Genomic DNA, 20,870 nt, shown 5'->3' with positions numbered 1-20,870 from the left:
CCATGGAGGTGACACCAGGGACGTTGATGGTGGCACTGGGGACGCTGCTGCTGCTGGGGGGTGAGGGGACAGTGGGGACAGTGGGGACATTTGGGGACAGTGGGGGGATTGGGGACATTGGGGACAGTGGGGGGATTTGGGGACATTGGGGACAGTGGGGGGATTTGGGGACATTGGGGACATTGGGGACGTTGGGGACATTTGGGGACATTTGGGAGGGACACGGGAGGAGCCACCGGGGCTATCCCTGTCCCTGTCCCCATCTATGTCCCCTCCCCCAGGTCCCACCACCTCCCTCCCTGTCCCCGAGCCTTGGGGACAGGCGGTGACGTCACTGCTGCAGTCGCTGCTACCCGCGGGGACAGCGAGGGGACACCAGGGGACAGCCAGGCCACCCCCGGGTCCCCTCGGGTGGCTCCGGGCTTTGGGGACGTGGCTGCAGGGACCGAGGGGACCTTGGGGACACCGGGGAACCCCGGAGGGACCCTGGGGACGTCCCCAAGGAGCCGCGGGGTGGCAGCGAGGGGAGGGGACAGAGGGAACAGGTCCCCAAAGGGAGGGGACAATGGGGACAGGTCCCCAAAGGGAGAGGACAGTGGGGACAGGTCCCGAAATGCCACTCCCGCCTGTCCCGGGACAGGCGACGCGTCCCCAAAATGAGGGGACAGTGGTGACAGGTCCCCAAATGCCACTTCCACCTGTCCCAGCACAGGGGACACGTCCCCAAGGACAAGGGATGTGTCCCCAAGGGCCACTCCAGCCTGTCCCGGGACAGGGGGCAGCGGGGACAGGTCCCCAAGGACACGGGACAGGTCCCCAAATGCCACTCCAGCATCTCTTGGGACAGGGGACAATGGGGACGGGTCCCAAAGGACATGGGACACGTCCCCAAGGGCCACTCCAGCCTGTCCCGGGACAGGGGACAGGGAGGACAGGTCCCTGGGGACAGGGGACATGTCCCCAAGGAACGGGGACAGCGGGGACAGGTCCCCAAGATGAGGGGACAGGTCCCCAAATGCCACTCCCACCTGTCCCAGGACAGGGGACAGGTCCCCAAGGAACGGGGAGAGTGGGGACAGGTCCCCGAGGGGAGGTGACAGAAGGGACGCGTCCCCGGTGGCTGCTGCCACCACCCCCGGCACAGGGGACAGGTGGCCAGGAGCAGGTGACAAGTGGTCAGCAGCAGGGGACACCTCGCCAGGGCCACCTCCCGCCCCCGCTCGGGGACACCGCCAGTCACGACACGTCCGGCGACAGCGACCACAGCGCCAGCCGCGGTGAGGGGACAGCGGCGACAGCGCGGGGGGCGGTTCTGGGGACAGCGCGGGGACCTCGCGGCCACCGCTGTCCCCTCCCCTCTGTCCCCCCCGCAGGTTTGGGACACTCGGAGGAGCCGCTCTAGCGCCGGGCATGTCGCCGTGTCGCTGTCGCGATATCATTGTCGTCGTGTCGCTGTCGCCGGGGATGTGGTCGTGTCGCTGTCGCCGTGCCGCTGTCGCGAAATCGTTGTCGCGGCGCCGCTGTCGCGGTGTCGCTGCGTCCCCCTGTCCCCATGGCGATGTCCCTTCCCTGTCCCCGTGTCCCCAATAAAGGTGAAACAGCAGCGCGTGGGGACAGTGAAGTGACCCGGGGGGACATCGAGGACATTTGGGGACATTTTGGGACATTTTTGGCACATTTGGGGACATTTCGGGCATTTTTTTGGGATCTATTTTGGGTTTTTTTTGTCATTTCGGGCATTTTCAGGTCCCCCGGGTGCATTTTTGGGACATTTCGGGCTTTTGGGGGGACATTTAACACATTTTTGGCTCACTCCGGGCATTTTTTGGGTTCATTTCGGGCATTTTTGGAACATTTTTGGGCTCGTTTAATTAATTTTTGGGACATTTCAGGCATTTTTGGGTCAATTGAACTCAATTTTGGGGTCATTTCGGGCATTTTCGGGACCCCGGGTGCAGTTTTGGGGACATTTCGGGCATTTTTGGGTCATTTTGGGTCATTTTTTGGTAATTTCTGGTCATTTTTGGGGTATTTTTGGTCATTTGGGGTCATTTCGGGCATTTTTTTGTAATTTCGGGCATTTGGGGGGCATTTATGGGTGATTTTTGGGTTCATTTAATTCATTTTTGGGACATTTCAGGCATTTTTTTTCATTTTTGGGTCATTTTTGGTCATTTTCGGGATTTTTTTGGGTCATTTTGGGGTCATTTTGGGTAATTTTCGGGAATTTTGGCCCCTCCCCCTCGGTCCTTGACCCCCTCTCCTCCCCATCCCCCCCCCCGTCACTTCCCGGACACCGCGGGGGGGGAGGGGCGGGTTGGTGACCCCCCCTCTCCGGACATTCGGACACTCGGACACTCGGACATTCGGACATTCGGACACTCGGACACTCGGACATTCGGACATTCGGACACTCGGACATTCGGACATTCGGAAATGGCCGGAGCTGTCCTGGGGCTGCTGCTGCTGCTGCTGACCCCGGCCCTGGGTCAGTGAGTGACCCCCGGGACCCCCCAAAATCCACCCAAACTCCCCCCAAACACCCCCAAATTCCCTCAGGACCCCCCCCCAACCCCCCCAAATCCCCCCACCCAAACCCCTCCCCCCCACTAACTCTCCTCTCCCCCCTCCAGGTGTCCCCACCACCCCTCCCCCCACGCCCCCCCCGGGCTGTGACCCCGCCCTGGCCCCGATTTCGGGGGGCTGGGGGGAGCTGGTGGGGGGAGGGGCTGTGCTGCTCTACCGCTGCCCCCCCGGCAGCGCCCCCTCCCCCACCTCGGTCCGGCGCTGCGGCCCGGACGGGACCTGGGATCCCCTGCCCGGGGGGGGGCAGGAACCCCCCAAGTGCCAAGGTGGGGGCTGGGGAGGGGTTCCTGAAAAATTTGGGGAGGGATTTGGGGGGGTCCTGAGAAATTTGGAAGGGATTTGGGGGAGTCCTGGGAGGGTTTGGGGGATTTTAGGGGGGATTTTGGGGGATCTGGGGGGGGGTCCTGGGGATATTTTGGGGGATTTTGGGAAGTCCTAAGGAATTTGGGGTGGATTTGGGGGGTCCTGGGAGGGATTTTGGGGGTTTGGAGATTATTTGGGGAGGGGTCCTGAGGGGTTTTAGGGGAATTTTGAGGGTCCTGGGGGGGTTTTAGGGGGATTTGGGAGGGGTCTTGAGGAATTTGGGGGGAATTTGGGGGGGTCCCGGAAATCCCGGGGGATTTTAGGGGCTATTTTTGGGGGTCCTGAGGAATTTGGGGGTGATTTTGAGGGTCCTGAGGAAATTGAGGGGGGTTTTGGGGGGTCCTGGGGGGGGTTGGGGTTTTGGGGGAGGTGGGACCCCCTGCCCGGGGGGGGCAGGGACCACCCCAAGTGCCAAGGTGGGGGTTGGGGAGGGGTCCTTTTGGGATTTTGGGGGGTCCTAGGGGGATTTTGGGGGATTTTGGGGGTCCTGAGGAATTTGGGGAGGATTTTGGGGGGATTTTGGGGGGGATTTTGGGAGGTCTTGAGATTTTTTGGGGGGGCCTTGGGGGAGATTTTGGGGGGAATTTTGGGGATATTTTGGGATTTTTCGGGGGTAATTTATTTTAATTTTTTGGGGGTGTTTTTGGGGATTTATTTGGGATTTTTGGGGGGATTTATTTGGGGGTCACTCCAATATCTTTAACCCTTTCCCAGCCGTGTTCTGCCCCGCCCCGCTGGAGTTCGAGCACGGCTGGTTTTACCCCCGCGGGGGGCGGCACCCCCCGGGCTCGCTGCTCCGCTACGGCTGCTCGGGGGGGTTCAGCCTCAGGGGCCCCGCCGAGAGGCGCTGCGGGGACGGGGGGCGCTGGGAGGGGCCGGACCCCGTCTGTGACGATGGATGTGAGAAAATTTGGGAATTTTGGGGGGTCTTGGGGGGGTTTGGGGAGTTGGGAGAGGTTTGAGGTACATTTGGAGGGGATTTGCGGGGGTCCTGGGGGAATATTTGGTGGTTTTGGGCTATTTTTGGTCTGGTTTCTGCGCCGATTTTGGGCTGATTTTTGGGGTATTTCGGTGTGATTTGGGGCTATTTTTGGCTATTTTTGGTCTGATTTTTGCCCTGTTTCTGCGCTGATTTTGGGACTGTTTTTGGGCTATTTTGGGCTATTTTTGGTCTGATTTTTGCGCTGGTTTTTGTACGGTTTGGGGCTGATTCGGGGCTATTTTTGGTCTGATTTTTGAGCTGTTTTTTGTACGGTTTGGGGCTGATTTTGGGGTTTTTGACAGATTTTTGTACTGTTTTCCCTCTCATTTTTGTCTTTCTCTCCCCCCTCCGCCAGCCGGAGACTGCCCCGCCCCCGCCGTGCCCCCCGGCGCCTCCATGGAGGGGTCCCGGGCCCGGTTCTCGGTCGAGGGCCGCGTTCGGTTCCGGTGCCGCCCGGGGCTGCAACTCGTGGGCTCGGCCGAGCGGCGCTGCCTGGAGGGGGGGTCGTGGAGCGGAACCGAGCCCCGGTGCCGGGGTGAGGGGGCGTCCTGGGGGGTCCTGGAGGGGATTTAGTGAGGTTTTGGGGGTCCGGGGGTCCCCCCCAAATTTAGAGAGGTTCTGGGGGTGTTTGGGGAGGCCTGGGGAGGTCCTGGGGATCCTGGGGGGGACGTGGAGCGGGACCGAGCCCCGCTGCAGAGGTGAGGGGGGTTCCTGGGGGGAAATTTTGGGGATTTTTGGGGGGGGTCTCGTGGGTTCTGGGGGGTCCTGCAGGGGTTTTGGGGGTCCTGGAGGCTCCTGTGTGGTCCTGGGGGGGCATTTAGGGAGGTTTTGGGGGGTCCTGGAGGGGAATTCTGGAGGGTTTGGGGGTCCTGGGGGTTCCTGGGGGGATTTAGGGAGGTTTTGGGTGGGGGTTGGGGAGGTTCTGGGGGATTTTGGAGGGTCCTGAGGGGGATTTAAGGAGGTTTTAGGGAGGTATTGGGGGATCCTGGGCGGCTTTTTAGCGGCTTTTTTTTTTGGGGGGGGTGGGGGTCTCTCGATCCTGGCGGAATTTTTGCGGAGGGTCCCGGGAATTTTTGGGAGCCCAGAAGATTTTTGGGGGGGGGGGTCCCGGAGTGACCCCGGGGTCGCCCCCAGACCCGAATTCCTTCGACACCCCCGAGGACGTGGCCGAGGCGTTCCTGGCGTCCCTGAGCCAGAGCGTGGAGGCGGCCGAGGCCAACCGGACCCTGGGTGCGATTTGGGGGGGTCTGGGGGAGCCTGGGGGGGCTTTGGGGGCATCTGGGTGGGATTTGGGGCGTCTGAGGGGGCTTTGGGGGTCCTGAGGCGGGTTTAGGGGGTCCTGGGTGGGGGAGTTTGGGGGGTTTTGAGGGGTCATGGGGGATGTTTGGGGAGGATTTGGGGGAAATGGGTGGGTCCCAGAGGGCATTTGGGGGGTCCTGGAAGGGATTTGGGGGGGATCTTGGGGGGATTTGGTGGAGATTTATGAGGGTTTGGGGGTCTGGAAGGGGTTTAGGGTAAATTTGGGGGGTCCTGAGGGAGTTTTGGGGAGGATTTGGGACATCCCGGGGGTATCACAGGGATTTTTTTTTGTTTTTGGGGATTTTTTGGTGGTCTCAGACCCCACCTCGAAGCGCAGGATCAGCCTGGATGCGGGAGGGGCTCTGAACGTGTTCCTGGTGCTCGACGCCTCTCGCTCTGTGAATCCCCGCGATTATGAACTGGCTCGGGACGCGCTCAGCGAGTTGGTGGAGAAGGTGGAGACCCCCAAAAATGCCAAAATATAGCCCAAAAAATGGCCTAAAATGGCCCCAAAAACTGCCCAGAAATAGCCCAAAAAATGGAAAAAAAATAGCCTGAAAATGCACAAAAAATAGCAAAAGATGGCCCCAAAAATAGCAAAAACTAGCCCCAAAAATAGCAAAAAAGTGCCCTAAAATGGCCCCAAAAACTTCCCGGAAATACCCCCCAAAATGGCAAAAAAACTACCAAAATATAGCCCAAAAATAGCAAAAAATCGCCAAAAAATAGATCCTAAAAATGGCCAAAAATCTGCCCCAAAATAGCGCAAAACCTACCCTAAAATAACCAAAAAACTGCCCGGAAACAGCCCCCAAAAATGACCAAAAATACCCTTTAAAAAGCCCTAAAATAGCCCAAAAACTGCCAAAAAACAGCCCCAAAAATTGCCAAAAACCTGCCCGAAAATATCCCAAAATCTGCCCCAAACCCCAGAGCAGCCGAGACCCCTCTCTGAGACCCCAGAAATGCCCTCTGGTACCCCCCAAAAATCCCATCTGCGACCCCATAAATCCCCTTTATACTCCCCCAAATCCTGTTTAACCCCCCCAAACTCCATTTGTGACCCCCCCAAACCCCCGGTAGAACCCCATAAATCCCCTCTGGTAGCCCCAAACCCCATTTGGGAACCCCCCAAACCCCTTCTGAGACCCCCCAAAAGCCCCTCTGTGACCCCATAAATCCCCTCTGGGACCCCCAAACGCCCTTTAACCCCCCAAATCCCATTTGGGACCCCCCCAAATCCCCTTTAAGACTCCCAACCCCCCTCTAGAACCCCATAAATCCCCTTTTAATCCCCCCAAACCCCCTCTGTGACCCCATAAATCCCCTCTAGAACCCCTCAAACCCCATTTGGGACCCCCCAAACCCCCTTTAACCCCCCAAACCCCTCTGTGCCCCCCCCAAACCCCTTTTTAGCTCCCCAAACCCCCTCTTGAACCCCATAAATCCCCTCTAGAACCCCTCAAATCCCCCTTTAACCCCCCCCAAACCCCCTTTAACCCCCCAAATCCCATCTGGGACCCCCAAACCCCCTCTAGAACCCCATAAACCCTCTCTGTGACCTCCCCAAACCCCCTTTAACCCCCCCCAAATCCCCTTTAACCCCCCCAAAATCCAATTTTAACCCCTCCAAATCCCTCTGTAATCCCCCCCAAATCCCATCTGGGACCTCTCAAATCCCCCTTTCACCCCCCCAAACCCTCTCTGGGACCCCATAAATCCGCCCTGTGACCCCCAAACCCTTTTTAAACCTCCCAAACCCCCTCCCCCAGCTGGCCAGCCTGGGCGCCTCCCCCCGCTATGGGGTCGTCACCTTCGGCTCCGAGGCGCGCGTGGAGCTGAGCCCGAGCGAGCCCCGGGCGAACGACGGAGCCTGGGTCAGGGAGAAGCTCGGGGGGCTTCCCCTGGCAGGTGGGGAGGGGTCTCTGGGGGGGTTTGGGGGGGATTTAGGGGGGGAATTTGAGTCTGTGGGGTCTCTATGGGGTCTAATGGGTCTCTATGGGGGTTTTTTGGGTTTTTTTTTTAATTTTATTTTTGGGGTCTCTCTGTGTTCTGTGGGGTCTTTATGGGATCTCGATGGGATCGATGGGGTCTATGGGATCTCTATGGGGTCTATGGGATTTCTGTGGGATCTATGAGATCTCTATGGGATCTATGGGAATCTGTGGGATCTCTATGGGATATCTATGGGATCTGTGGGATCTCTATGGGTCTATGGGATTTCTATGGGATCGATGGGATCTCTATGGGATCTATGGGATTTCTATGGGATCTATGCTATTTTGATGGGGGGGTGGTTTTTTTTTTTTTTTGTTTGGTTGGGTTTGTTTGTTTGTTGGATTTTTTAGGGTCTCTCTGACCCTTTTATTGCCCCCAGCCCCCGCCCACGCCCCCGGTACCCACCTGGCCGGGGGTCTCTGTGTTTTATGGGATCTATGGGACTTCTGTGGGGTCTATGGTATTTCTATGGGGTTTTTTGGTTTGTTTTGGGTTTTTCGGAGTCTCTCTGACCCCTCTCTCGCCCCCAGCCCACACCAGGGCTCTCTGTGTGCTGTGGGATCTCTCTGGGATCTCTATGGGATTTCTATGGGGTCTATGGGATTTCTGTGGGATCTATGGGATTTCTATGGGGTTTTTTTTATATTTTTGGGATCTCTCTGACGTCCCTCTCACCCCCAGCCCACGCCCCCGTTACCAACCTGGCTGGGGGTCTCTGTGGGATCTATGGGATTTTCTATGGGATCTCTATGGGATCTCCATGGGATCTATAGGATTTCTGTGGGATCTATGGGATTTCTATGGGATCTCTATGGGATTTCTATGGGATCTATGGGATTTCTGTGGGATCTGTGTTATCTCTATGGGGTTTTTTTGGGGGCTTTTGGTATTTTTGGGGTGTCTCTGATCCTTTTATTGCCCCCAGCCCATGCCCACAGCCCCAGTACTAACCTGGCTGGGGGTCTCTATGGGATCTATGCTATCTCAATGGGGTTTTTTGGTTTTTTGGGGTTTTTTGAGGTCTCTCTGACCCCTCTCTTGCCCCCAGCCCATGCCACAGCTCTCTGTGTGCTGTGGGGTCTCTATGGGATTTCCATGGGATGTATGGGATCTCTATGGCATCTATGGGATTTCTGTGGGGTCAATGGGATTTCTATGGGGTCTATGCTATTTCCATGGGGTTTTTTTGCGGTTTTTTTTTTTATTTTTGGGGTCTCTGTGACCCTTTTATCGCTCTCAGCCCACGCCCACGCCCCTGGCACCAACCTGGCTGCCGCCCTCCGCGCCGTTTATGAGCTGTTGGTGCAGCAGGAGCGGGCGGAGGAGCAGCAGGGGCTGCGCCCACCCCCGGTGACCAACAGCACCCGGCACGTGATCGTCATCATGACGGATGGTGGGGACCCCAAAACAGCCTCAAAATTATCCTAAAAATACCCTAAAGCCACCCCCAAAATGTCTCAAAAATATCCCAGAAATATCCCAAAAAATATCCCCAAAAATCACCCAAAATCCCTCCCCCCAGTGACCAACAGCACCCGGCACGTGATCGCCATCATGACGGACGATGGGAACACCAAAACAGCCTCAAAATATCCTAAAAATATCCTAAAAACAGCCCAAAAATATCCAAAAAATATCCCAGAAATATCCCCCCAAATCACCCCAAAAATATCCCCAAAAATCACCCCAAAACCAGCCCCAAAGTACCCCAGAAATATCCCAAAATATCCCAGAAATATCCCAAAAACCACCCCAAAAATATCCTAAAAACACCCCCAAAACATCCCAAAAACCAGCCTCAAAATATCCCAAAATATCCAGAAATATCCCTGAAAAACCACCCCAAAAGCCTCCCCAAAAATATCCCAGAAAAATCCCAGAAATATCCCCAAACCAGCCCCAAAAATACCCGAAAAACAGCCCAAAAATATCCCAAAAATACCCTAAAACCAGCCCAAAATCATCCTGAAAACACCCCAAAAATAGCCCCAAACCAGCCCCAAAAATATCCCAGAAATATCCCGAAAATACCCCCCAAAAATCCCAAAAATATCCCAAAATATCTCAAAAAAAATCCCAAAATTATCCCAAAAAAATCCCTAAAAAACCTCCCCAAAACGTCCTCAAAAATGTCCCAGAAATTTCCCAAAACGCCCCAAAATGCCCCCAAATCACCCCAGAAACAGCAAAACCGGCCCCAAAATCCCTGGGACTCCCCAAGAACCCCAGATTCTCACCTGGTCCCCCCAAATCCCCCCCAGGACAACCAACCCCCCCCCAAACCTCCCCAAATCCCCCCCAGACCCCCCCAATTCTCACCTGAGTGTCCCCAAATCCCCACCAAACTCCCCCAGATCCCCTCAAATCCTCCTGGGACCCCCCAAATCTCCTCCAAATCCCCCCCCCCAAATCCCCCAATTCTCACCTGGGACCCCCCCAAATCCCTCCCAATCCCCCCCAGACCCCCCCCAGTTCTCACCTGGGACCCCAAAAATCCCCCCCAAATCCTCCAGTTCTCACTTGGGACCCCCCCAGTTCTCACCTGTGCCCCCCCAAATCCCCCTGGGACCCCGCAAATTCTCACCTGTGCCCCTCCCCCCAGGCCGAGCCAACATGGGGGGCTCCCCTGTGCCCGTGCTGCACCAGATCCAGGAGCTGCTGAGCATCGGGAGAGACCCCCGGGACCCCCGCGACGAGTTCCTGGGTCTGGGGGGCCAGGGGGGATTTGGGGGAGTTCTGGGGGGCTTCAGGGGGGATCTGGGGGGATTTTTTGGGGGGGTTGGGAGGGATGTGGGGGGTCCTGGGTTTGGGTTTTGGTGGGGTTTGGGGGGGTCCTTGGGAGTCCTGGAGAAATCTGGGAGGATTTGGAAGGGTTTTGGGGGGCTCTGGGGGGTCTGGGGGGAATTTTGGGGGGTCCTGGGGGGATTGGGAGGAAATTTTGGGGGGTTTGCAGGGGGGATTTGCGGGGAAATTGGGGGGGTTGGGGGGTCCTGGGAGGATTTTGGGGGGATTTTGGATGGTTTGGGGGGTTTTGGGGGGGATTTTTTTGTGTTTTCTGTGGCATTTTTGGGGTGATTTTTTGCGATTTTTTTTTATATTTTTGGGGTGGTTTTGGGATGCTTGTTGGGATTTTTTGGGTGATTTTGTGGCATTTTTGGGGTAAATCTTGGGGTAATATTTTGGAATTTTTTGGATATTTTGGGGGGATATTTTTGGGTATTTTTGGAGTGTCCCTGACGCCGTTTTTCCCCTCCCCAGATGTTTATGTGTTCGGGCTGGGGAGATTTTGGGGAATTTTTTTGGTGTTTATTGAGATTTTTGGGTGGTGTTTTTTGTGTAAATTTTTTGGGTTTATTTTTGTATATTTTTGTGATTTTTTTGTGATATTTTTGTGGTATTTTTGTGATGTTTTGGGGATATTTTTGTGGTAATTTTTGAGGGGTTTTTGGGATTTTTTGGGGTATTTTTGGAGTTGTTTTGGGGGCAATTTTTGGGGTTGTTTTGGGATATTTTTGTGACATTTTTGGTGATATTTTTGGGGTATTTTTTGGGTGATTTTGTGATATTTTGGGGGTATTTTTGGGATATTTTTTTGATATTTTTGGGGGATATTTTTGGGTATTTTTGGGGTGTCCCTGACCCCATTTTCCCCCTCCCCAGATGTTTATGTGTTCGGGCTGGGGAGATTTTGGGGAATTTTTTTGGTGTTTATTAGGATTTTTGGGTGGTTTTGGTGGTAATTTTTTGTGGGTTTTTTTTTTATATTTTTGTGATATTTTTGGGGTGATTTCGGGGTATTTTTGGGGTATTTATTGGGTATTTTTTGGCTGGTTTTGGGTTGCTTTGGGGGCAATTTTTTGGGTATTGTTGGGGTATTTTTGCGGTATTTTTGGGGTATTTTTGGGCATAATTTCATGATATTTTTGGGGTATTTTTGGGGTGGTTTTGGGGTATTTTTGTGGTAAATTTTGTGGTTGTTTTTTTGATATTTTTGTGGTATTTTGTGATATTTTTGGGGTATTTTTGGGTTATTTTGGGGGGTAATTTTGGGATATTCTTGTGATATTTTTATGATATTTTTGGGGTGGTTTTGGGGTATTTTTATGGTAATTTTTGAGGGGTTTTTTTTATATTTTCGTGATATTTTTGGGGTATTTTTGGGTTATTTTGGGGGTATTTTGGGGAGTAATTTTGGGATATTTTTGTGATATTTTTGGGGTGGTTTTGGGGTGGTTTTGGGGTTGATTTTTGGGGTGTCCCTGACCCCGTTTTCCCCTCCCCAGACATTTCACCTTCCGGCTGGGGAGATTTTGGAGGGAATTTTTTTGTTTATTGGGATTTTTTGGGTATTTTTTTTGGATATTTTTGGCATAATTTTGGGGGGTATTTTGGGGGTATTTATCAGGTTTTTTTTGATATTTTTGTAATATTTTTATTATATTTTTGGGGTGGTTTTGGGGTATTTTTAGGGTTGTTTTTTGGTATTTTTTGGGGTGTCCCTGACCCCGTTTTTCCTTCCCCAGACGTTTATGTGTTCGGGCTGGGCCAGGACGCTCACGCCGAGACCCTGAACGCGCTGGGCTCGAAAAAACCTGGGGAGCAGCACGTGTTCTTCCTGAGGGAAACCGAGGAGCTGCAGGAGGTGTTCCACAAGATGATTGGTACCCAAAAATCCTAAAAATCACAAAATTCCACCCCAAAAAATCCCGGAAAACAATCCCCCCAAAAAATCGCATTAAAAACCGCCCAGAAACGGCCCCAAAATCCCCCCAAAACACCCCAGAAATCCCCCCGGGTTCTTCCTGAGGGAAACCGAGGAGCTGCAGGAGGTTCCACAAGATGATTGGTACCCAAAAAATCCAAAATTCATCCCAAAAAAATCCCGAAAAAAATCCCTGAAAAAAAAAAACCACAAAATCCCATAAAAATCCCCCAAAAAACTCAAAAAAAATCCCCCCAAAACCCCCCAAAAACTCACAAAAAACAAAAAAATCCCCAAAAAAATCCCCCCCAAACCAAAAAAAACTCACAAAAAACCCCAAAAAATCCCAAAAAAAATCCTGAAAAAATCCCCCAAAAAATCCCGAAATAAACCCCAAAACAAACAACTCAAAAAATCCCCCCAAAAACCCCAAAAATCTCACAAAACCCCAAAAAAATCCCCAAAAAATCCTGCAAAATACCCCCAAAAATTCCGCTCAAAAAACCCCAAAAAATCCCAAAAAAATCCCCAAAAAATAAAAAAAAATCCCCAAAAAATCCCCAAAAAATCCCCCAAAAATCCCAAACCCCCCCCAAAATCATCCACAAAAAATCTCAAAAAAATCCCCCAAATTTCCCCAAATTTCTGGAATTCCTCAGACGAGAGCTCGACGCTGGGGCTGTGCGGGGTCAGCCTGGAGTTCGCGCGGGCAGAGGAGAGAGAGAGAAATCCCTGGGAGGTCACGGTCACGGTCACGGTGAGAGACACACCTGGGGATACCTGGGCACACCTGGGGATACCTGGGCACACCTGAGATATACCTGGGCACACCTGGGGATACCTGGGCACACCTGAGATACACCTGGGCACACCTGGGGATACCTGGGCACACTTGAGATACACCTGGGCACACCTGGGGATACCTGGGCACACCTGAGATACACCTGGGAACTCACCTGGGCACACCTGGGGATACCTGGGGCACACCTGAGACCTGGGGACACCTGGGGAAACCCCTGGGAGGTGACGGTGACGGTCACAGTGAGAGACACACCTGAGATACCTGGGCATACCTGGGGATACCTGGGGTACCTGAGATACACCTGGGGACACCTGGGATACACCTGAGACATACCTGGGAGGTGACGGTGATGGTGAGAATGAGGTACCTGAGACACACCTGGGATACCTGAGGCACACCTGAGACACACCTGGGGATACCTGAGACACACCTGGGGATAACTGAAACACACCTGAGAGACACCTGGGTACACCTGGAACACCTGGGGGTACCTGAGACACACCTGAGACACACCTGGGGGTAACTGAGACACAGCTGGGGGTACCTGAGAGACATTTGGGGGTTTTGGGGACCCCCCTTATCCCCATTTTTTAACCCCCAGAGGCATGGGAAGGGCCAGGAACTCATTTAGGATTTTGGGATTTTATTCGGGATTTTTGGGATTTTATTTGGGATTTTTGTGTTTTTTGGGTTTCCTGTGGGATTTTGGGGTCGGGATTTTTTGGGGAGGTTTTGGGGGATTTTGGGGTCCCTCTCAACCCTATTTTTTAACCCCCAGAGGCCTGGCAAGGGCCAGGAGCTACCAGGGTTCATTTGGGATTCTGGGATTTTATTTGGGACTTTTGGGGTTTCCTGTGGAGTTTGGGGTCAGGATTTTTTTGGGGTGGTTTTGGGGGGGTCCCTGGGGGTTTTAGGGACCCCCCCCGACCCCCATTCCCCTCCCCCCCCCCCAGAGGCCTGGGAAGGGCCCGGAGCTCATTCAGGATTTTTGGAGTTTCCTTTGGGATTTTTGGGGTTTCATTTGGGATTTTTTCAGTTTCTGGTGGAATTTTGGGGTCGGGATATTTTGGGGTGGCTTTGGGGGATTTTGGGGTCCCCCCTGACCCCCATTTTTTAACCCCCAGAGGCCCGGGAAGGGCCAGGAGCGCTGCCAGGGCTCGCTGGTGTCCCCGTACTTTGTGCTGAGCGCTGCCCATTGCTTCACCGCCTCCGACCGACCCGAGTGGCTGGGAGTGGACATCGGTGAGACTCACCTGGGCACACCTGGGCACACCTGGGGGGGATTTTGGGACACCTGGGCACACCTGGGATTCACCTGGGGGCACCTGGGATAAACCTGAGACACACCTGGGCACACCTGGGCACACTCGGGTGCAGCTGGGGGCACTCCCCGAATGTCCTGGGTTGATTTTGGATGATCCCGGATGGATTTTTGAGGTTCCATGGATGGATTTTTGGGGTTTTGGCATTCCCTGACTGGATTTTGGGGTCCCCCAGGATCACTGGGGGGGTCTCAGGGCTGTTCCTGCACCCTGAGTTCAGCGTGGGGGATTTTGGGGTGCCCTGGATGGATTTTTGGGGTTCCTGATTTGATTTTCGGGGTTCCTGAATGGATTTTTGGGGTTCCTGGTGGGATTTTGGGGGTTCCTGGTGGGATTTTGGGGGTTTTGATGGGATTTTTGGGGTTTTTGGGGTTCTCTGAGTGAATTTTTGGGGTTTTTGGGTGCCCTGACTAGATTTTTGGGGTTCTCCAGGCCCCAAAGATCGCTGAGGGGTCTCGGGGTTTGTTCTGCACCCCGAGTTCAGCCTGGGGGATTTTGGGGTGCCCTGATTTGATTTTTGGGGTTCCTGGTGGGATTTTTGGTGTTCCTGGTGGGATTTTTGGGGGTTTTTTGGGGTGCCCTGATTTGATTTTGGGGTCCCCCTGACCCCCTCCAGGCCCCAGAGATTGCCGGGGCGTCTCGGGGCTGTTCCTGCACCCCGAGTTCAGCCCGGGGGATTTTGGGGTGCCCTGGATGGATTTTGGGGTTCCTGGTGGGACTTACGAGGTTTTTGGGGTTCCCTGAGTGGATTTTGGGGTCCTCCAGGCCCCAGGGACCGCCGGGGGGTCTCGGGGCTGTTCCTGCACCCCGAGTTCAGCCCGGGTTCGCGCCGGGACCGGGGGGTCCCCGAATTTTACGACTTCGACGTGGCCCTGGTGCAGCTGGACAAGGCCGTGCACCCTTCCCCCTCCCACCGGTGAGTTGGGAGTCCTGGGAGGGTCTGGGGGGGCTTCAGGGGGTTTGGGGGGAATTTTGGGGGGGATATTGGGGGATTTTAGGGGTGTTTAGTGGGGTCTGGGGGAATTTTGGGGGGTCCTGGGGTGGTCTGGGGGGGTCCTGGGGAGATTTGGGGGGTCTGGAGGGGTCCTGAGGGGATTTTGGGGGGGTCTGGGGGGACTTCTGGGGGGGTTCTGGGGGATTTTGTGGGGGAATATTGGGGGATTTTAGGGGGTTTTAGTGGGGTCTGGGGGGGAGGGTCCTGAGGAGATTTGGGGGGTTTGGAGGGATTTGGGGGATTTTGGGGGGATTTTGGAGGGTCTTGGAGGAGATTTTGGGGCATTTTAAGGGGGTTTACTGGTGTCTGGGGGTCCTGGGAGGATTTTGGGGGGGGTGTCTGGAGGGGCCTGAGACGATCTGGGTGAATTTTGGGGGGATTTTGGAGGGTCTTGGGGGAGATTTTGGGGGGTTTTGGGGGGGTTTAGTGGAAATTTGGGGGGGTTTGGGAGTCTTGGGGAGTTTTGGGGGGGTCCTGGAGGGAATTTGGGGGGTTCACAGGGGTCCTGGGGGAATTTCTTGGGGTTTTGGGGGGGTCCTGGGAGGGTTTAGGGGGTCCCTGGGTTGTTTGGGGGGATTTGGGGGGGTCTTGAGGGGTTTTGGGGAGATTTTTTAGGGTTCCCTGGGTGGGTTTTGGGGGTCCCTGGGTGGTTTTGGGCTGCTGAATCCTCCCCTTTTGTTGCCCCCAGCCCCATTTGCATCCCCTGCACTGAAGGGGCGTCGCGGGCGCTGCGGCTGCCAGAGAAGAGCTCGTGCCAGGACCACCGTGAGACCCCCAAAAAAACCCCCCAAAATACCCCCATAAATCCCTTGAGACCCCCCCAAAAAAATCCCTGAGACCTTTCCCAAACTCCCCCCCCAAAAAAACGACCGTGAGACCCCAAAAAACCCTCCTGAGACCCACCTCCCAACCCTCCCCAAAAAACAACCGTGAGACCCCCCAAAACAATCTAAAACCCCCCGTACCCCCCCAATTCCCTGACACCCCATGACCCCGTGACCCCTGTGTGACCCCTGACCCCTGTGTGACCCCTGACCCCTTGTGTGACCCCTCTGTGACCTCTGACCCCCAGGCTGGCTCCTGCTGCCCCCCAAGAACATGGAAGCGTTCTTCCTGACCCCTATGACCCTGTGACCCCTGTGTGACCCCATGACCCCTCTGTGACCTCTGACCCTCTGACTCCCCCCAGGCCGGCTCCTGCTGCCCCCCAAGAACGTTGAGGCGTTCTTCCTGACCCCGCACGGCTCTGGGGGGCTGCAGCGGCAGAAGGTGCTGCTGAAACTGGGAGATCAGGTCTGTCTGTCTGTCCATCCATCTGTCTGTCCATCTGTGACATCCCTGTGTCTGTCTGTGTGTCTGTCTGTCTGTGCTGCCCCCGTGGAGCTGCGGTGGCAGAAGGTGCTGCTAAAGCTGGGAGATCAGGTGTGTGTCCATCTGTCCATCCGTGTGTCTGTCTGTCCTGTGTGTCTGTCTGTCTGTCTATCTGTGACACCTCTGTGTCCGTGTGTCTGTCCTGTCCCTGCCGGGGTGCAGTGGCAGAAGGTGCTGCTAAAGCTGGGGGATCAGGTGAGGGTGACACACCTGTGTGTCTGTCTGTCCATCTGTCTGTGTGTTTGTCTGTGTGTCTGTGTGCGTGTCAGTCTGTCTGTCCATCCATCACCTCTTGTGTCCATCCATCTGTCTGTCTGCCTGTCCATCTGTCCATCCATCATCTCCTGTGTCTGCCTGTCTCTTGACACCTCCTGTGACACCACTGACCCCTGTGTGACCTCACTGACCCCAGTATGACCCCTGTGTGACCCCTGTACAAGCCCTGTGTGACCTCATTGACCCCAGTATGACCCCTGTGTGACCCCTGTACAAGCCCTGTGTGACCTCATTGACCCCTGTGTGACCCCTGTGTGACCCCAGTGACCCCTGTGTTCCCCCCCTGTCCCCAGCGGGGCCCGTGCGAAGCTGACGCCCTCCGCGCCCCACCCTACGCCAACGTCTCGTTGCTGTCTGACATCGTCACCCCCCGGTTCCTGTGCTCGGGGGGCCACGAGCCCCAGGTGGACCCCAACGCCTGCCCTGGTACGCACCAGTATAAAGCAGTATAAACCAGTATGGGCCTGTATAGACCAGTACAGGCCAGTATAGAACAGAATGGAACAGTACGAGCTGGTATAAACCAGTATGGACCAGTATGGGCTGGTATAAACCAGTATGGACCAGTATAAACCAGTATGGACGAGTATGGGCCAGCATGGAACAGTATAGAACAGTACGGGCCAGTATAAACCAATATGGGCCAGTATGGAACAGTATGGACCAGTATAAACCAGTATGGAACAGTACAGACCAGTATAAATCAGTACGGACCAGTATGGACCAGTGTGGAACAGTATGGAACAGTGTAGAACAGTATAAACCAGTATGGGCCTGTATAAACCAGTATGGACCAGTACGGGCCAGTATAGACCAGTATGGAACAGTATGGACCAGTATGGAACAATATGGGCTGGTATGGACCAGTATAAACCAGTACAGACCAGTATAAACCAGTATAGAACAGTATAAACCAGTATAGACCAGTATGGGTCAATATGGACCAGTATAAACCAGTATAAAGCAGTATGCACCAGTACGTACCAGTACAGACCAGTATGGGCCAGTATAAATCAGTATGGGCTGGTATAAACCAGTATGGGCCAGTATGGACCAGTATGAACTGGTATAAATCAGTATGGACCAATATGAACTGGTATAAATCAGTATGAACCAGTACAAATGGCTATAAACCCATATAAACCAATACAAACCAGTACAGTGACCCCAAAAGCGTCCCAGTGCCTCCTAGTCCATCTCAGTTTCCCCCCACAGGTGACTCTGGTGGCCCTGTCGTTGTCACCTGGGGGAAGCGACACTTCCAGGTGAGGGGAAACTGGGGGGACTGGGAGGGACTGGGAGGGACTGAGATGGACTGGGAGGGATTGAGATGGACTGGGAGGGACTGGGACAGGAACTGGGGGGACTGGGATAGGAACTGGGATGGGACTGGGAGGAACTGGGATGGGAACTGGGAGGGACTGGGATGGGAACTGGGAGGGACTGGGATGGGAACTGGGATGGGACTGGGATGGGAACTGGGATGGGACTGGGAGGGAACTGGGAGGGACTGGGATGGGAACTGGGATGGGACTGGGATGGGAACTGGGATGGGACTGGGAGGGAACTGGGAGGGACTGGGATGGGACTGGGAGGGACTGGGATGGGACTGGGGTGGGAACTGGGATGGGAACTTGGAGGGACTGGGATGGGAACTGGGAATACTGGGGAGGGAGTGGGATAGACTGGGAGGAACTGAGATGGGAACTGGGGGGGACTGGGAGGGACTGGGAACTGGGACGGGACTGGGATGGGAACTGGGAGGGACTGGGAGAGAATTGGGACAAACTGGTGGTCCCAGGTGTGGGGCCAGGTGACCCCTGAGTGACCCCAGAATGACCCTTTGTGGGTGTGGCCCTGACCCCTGAGTGACCCCAGGTGTATCCTCAGGTGGGCGTGGTCAGCTGGGGCGTGCTCCCCGTGTGCTGCCAGCGCCACGCCCCGGGTGACCCCTGGGTGACCCCTGGGTGACCCCTGACCCCTAAGTGACCCCAGGTGTATCCTCAGGTGGGCGTGGTCAGCTGGGGCGTGCTCCCCGTGTGCCGCCAGCGCCGCGCCCCGGCCTTCGCCCGTGATTTCCACGTGAACCTGTTTGAGGTTCTGCCCTGGCTGCGCGAGCGCCTGCGTGACGAGGACCTGGGGTTCCTGCCCTGAGCGCACCTAGGCACACCTGGGTGCACCTGACATACACCTGGGGACACCTGGGTGTACCTGGGTGCGCCTGGGTACACCTGGGGACACCTGGAACACCTGGACCAACCCTGGATACACCTGGAACTACCCTAAACACACCTGGGGACACCTGGGAACACCTGGGTGCGCCTGGGCACACTATGGGACACCTGGAACACCTGGACCAACCCTGGATATACCTGGAACTACCCTGGAACTACCGTAAACTCACCTGGGCACACCTGGGTGCACACCTGGGGACACCTGGGAACACCTGGGTGTACCAGGGTGCGCCTGGGCATACCTGGGGACACCTGGAACACCTGGACCAACCCTGGATACATCTGGAACTACCCTAAACTCACCTGGGCACACCTGGGTGCACCTGGGCACACCTAAATGCACCCAGGAACACCTGGAGTTCCTGGCCTGAACACCTGGGGTACACCTGGGTGCATCTGAGATACACCTGGGTGCACGTGGAACTACCCTGCACACACCTGGATATACATGGAACTACTCTGGACTCACCTGCACACCTGGATGTGCTCTGACCACACCTGGACACACCTGGGTGGACCTGGGCTTCCTGCCCTGAACACCTGGGTGTTCCTGGGGGAACACCTGGGGAAACCTGGGTGCACCTGAGATACACTTGGGGACACCTGGGACACACCTGGGTGCACCTGGGAGCACCTGAAACAACCCTGAATACACCTGGAACTACCCTAAACTCACCTGAGCACACCTGGGTGCACTTGGGATACACCTGGAATTACCCTGAACTCACTTGGGACACCTGGGGTTCCTGCCCTGAGTGCACCTGGGTGCACGTGGGATATACCTGGATACACCTGGGAACACCTGGGACAACCCTGAACTCACCTGGGAATACCTGGGCACACTTAGGATACACCTGGAACAACCCTGCACACACCTGGATATACATGGAACTACTCTGGACATGCCTAGACACAGCTGGACACACCTGGATGTGCTCTGACCACAGCTGGACACACCTGGACACATCTGGATGTGCCCAGAACACACCTGGGCACACCTGGACACGCCCCTTATTGAGATTTTTTTTGTTCCAGTTTTCTTTTTATTTTTCCTTTTTAATTTTTTTTTTTAATTTTAAACTTAATTTTTCTTCACCTTTACAATTTCTAAGCAATTTAAAATTTTCCCGTTCGATTTCCTAATTTAATAATTAAAATAATAACAACAATTTTTAAAAATAAAAATAATAAAATATCTAAAACTAATAATGATAATTGTCACAGTATAAGCTGTGGAAAAGGACACTGGTGGGACAGCCCACCAGGAGAAAAGTCGAGAAAAGTTAGGGGGGTTGGTCCGATGGTCCCTGCCTGGCTGCAAGAAGCCAAAATTGGTCAAAATACGGCTGGACGGCCAGACTTTGGTCCAATCACAGGAGCTAAAAGAGATACATTTAGGAGGTGATTAAAAAAAAGAACTTTTAGAGGAACAAAGAGGCTTTTGGTCGAAAGAATCACAGGTACCTGTTGTCTCTCTCGGGGGGCCTGGGCACAAAGCAACAAATGGTGCCCCGTGTGAGGAACCAAAGCAACAACTGGTGAGCAGCCGACGTGATTGCTACAAAGTCCTGCAAAAAGCAGGGGTGCTAGCCTTTGAGCTAGGGAATCTGCCCAAAATAAGAGGCAGGGAAAAACAGCTGGCCCTCGAGCCAGGGAGGTTGCCCTAAGAGGCAGGAGAAAAAAACTGGCAAAAATCCAGGTCGCCCCGGAGACGAGGGAAGCTGGAATAAAGAACCAGGGAAGTCCAGAGACTTTAGAAAAAGGTCCAGAGGCTTGAAGGAAATTTTGGCCGGAGCCAGGGAAAACAGCAAGTCCAGAGACTCTAGAAAAGATGTCCAGAGGCTTGAAGGAAATTTTGGAAGGAAGCCAAGGAAAACAGCTAAAGGATGGGAGGAGCATTTTCTATACGTCCCAGCCCGATTATTCAGGTATGCAAGATAT

At 54.5% G+C, this 20,870-nt stretch overlaps 2 protein-coding genes across 3 annotated transcripts; both read left to right on the top strand.

Moving 5' to 3' along the window:
• The first annotated feature begins 237 nt into the window (after positions 1–237).
• Positions 238–1,603, top strand: LOC117000322 (spidroin-2-like). Its single transcript, XM_033067873.1, has 2 exons — positions 238–1,277; positions 1,374–1,603. Exons 1-2 carry the CDS (start codon positions 266–268, stop codon positions 1,400–1,402), a joined length of 1,041 nt encoding a protein of 346 aa, XP_032923764.1. The 5' UTR covers positions 238–265; the 3' UTR covers positions 1,403–1,603.
• An 801-nt stretch (positions 1,604–2,404) lies between these two features.
• Positions 2,405–19,950, top strand: CFB (complement factor B). 2 transcript variants are annotated; one of them, XM_033068123.1, is made up of 18 exons: positions 2,405–2,488; positions 2,634–2,852; positions 3,664–3,849; positions 4,287–4,466; positions 5,066–5,161; positions 5,549–5,685; positions 7,003–7,141; positions 8,469–8,621; positions 9,831–9,932; positions 11,752–11,889; positions 12,590–12,687; positions 13,857–13,974; positions 14,820–14,970; positions 15,737–15,813; positions 16,238–16,341; positions 16,989–17,121; positions 17,911–17,960; positions 18,703–19,950. In XM_033068123.1, the coding sequence occupies exons 1-18, from the start codon at positions 2,437–2,439 to the stop codon at positions 18,847–18,849; spliced, it is 2,280 nt and encodes a 759-aa protein (XP_032924014.1). In that variant the 5' UTR covers positions 2,405–2,436; the 3' UTR covers positions 18,850–19,950. The 2 variants fall into 2 exon arrangements, with proteins under 2 accessions (XP_032924014.1, XP_032924015.1); XM_033068124.1 differs by lacking the exon at positions 18,703–19,950 and adding an exon at positions 18,586–18,684.
• The last annotated feature ends 920 nt before the right edge of the window (positions 19,951–20,870 follow it).

The sequence above is a fragment of the Catharus ustulatus genome, chromosome 9, assembly GCF_009819885.2.
Source record: "Catharus ustulatus isolate bCatUst1 chromosome 9, bCatUst1.pri.v2, whole genome shotgun sequence".
In the NCBI taxonomy this organism is placed as follows: domain Eukaryota; kingdom Metazoa; phylum Chordata; class Aves; order Passeriformes; family Turdidae; genus Catharus; species Catharus ustulatus.
The sequence above is the reverse complement of the archived record's forward strand: the minus strand, read 5'-3'. Positions and strand labels throughout refer to the sequence as shown.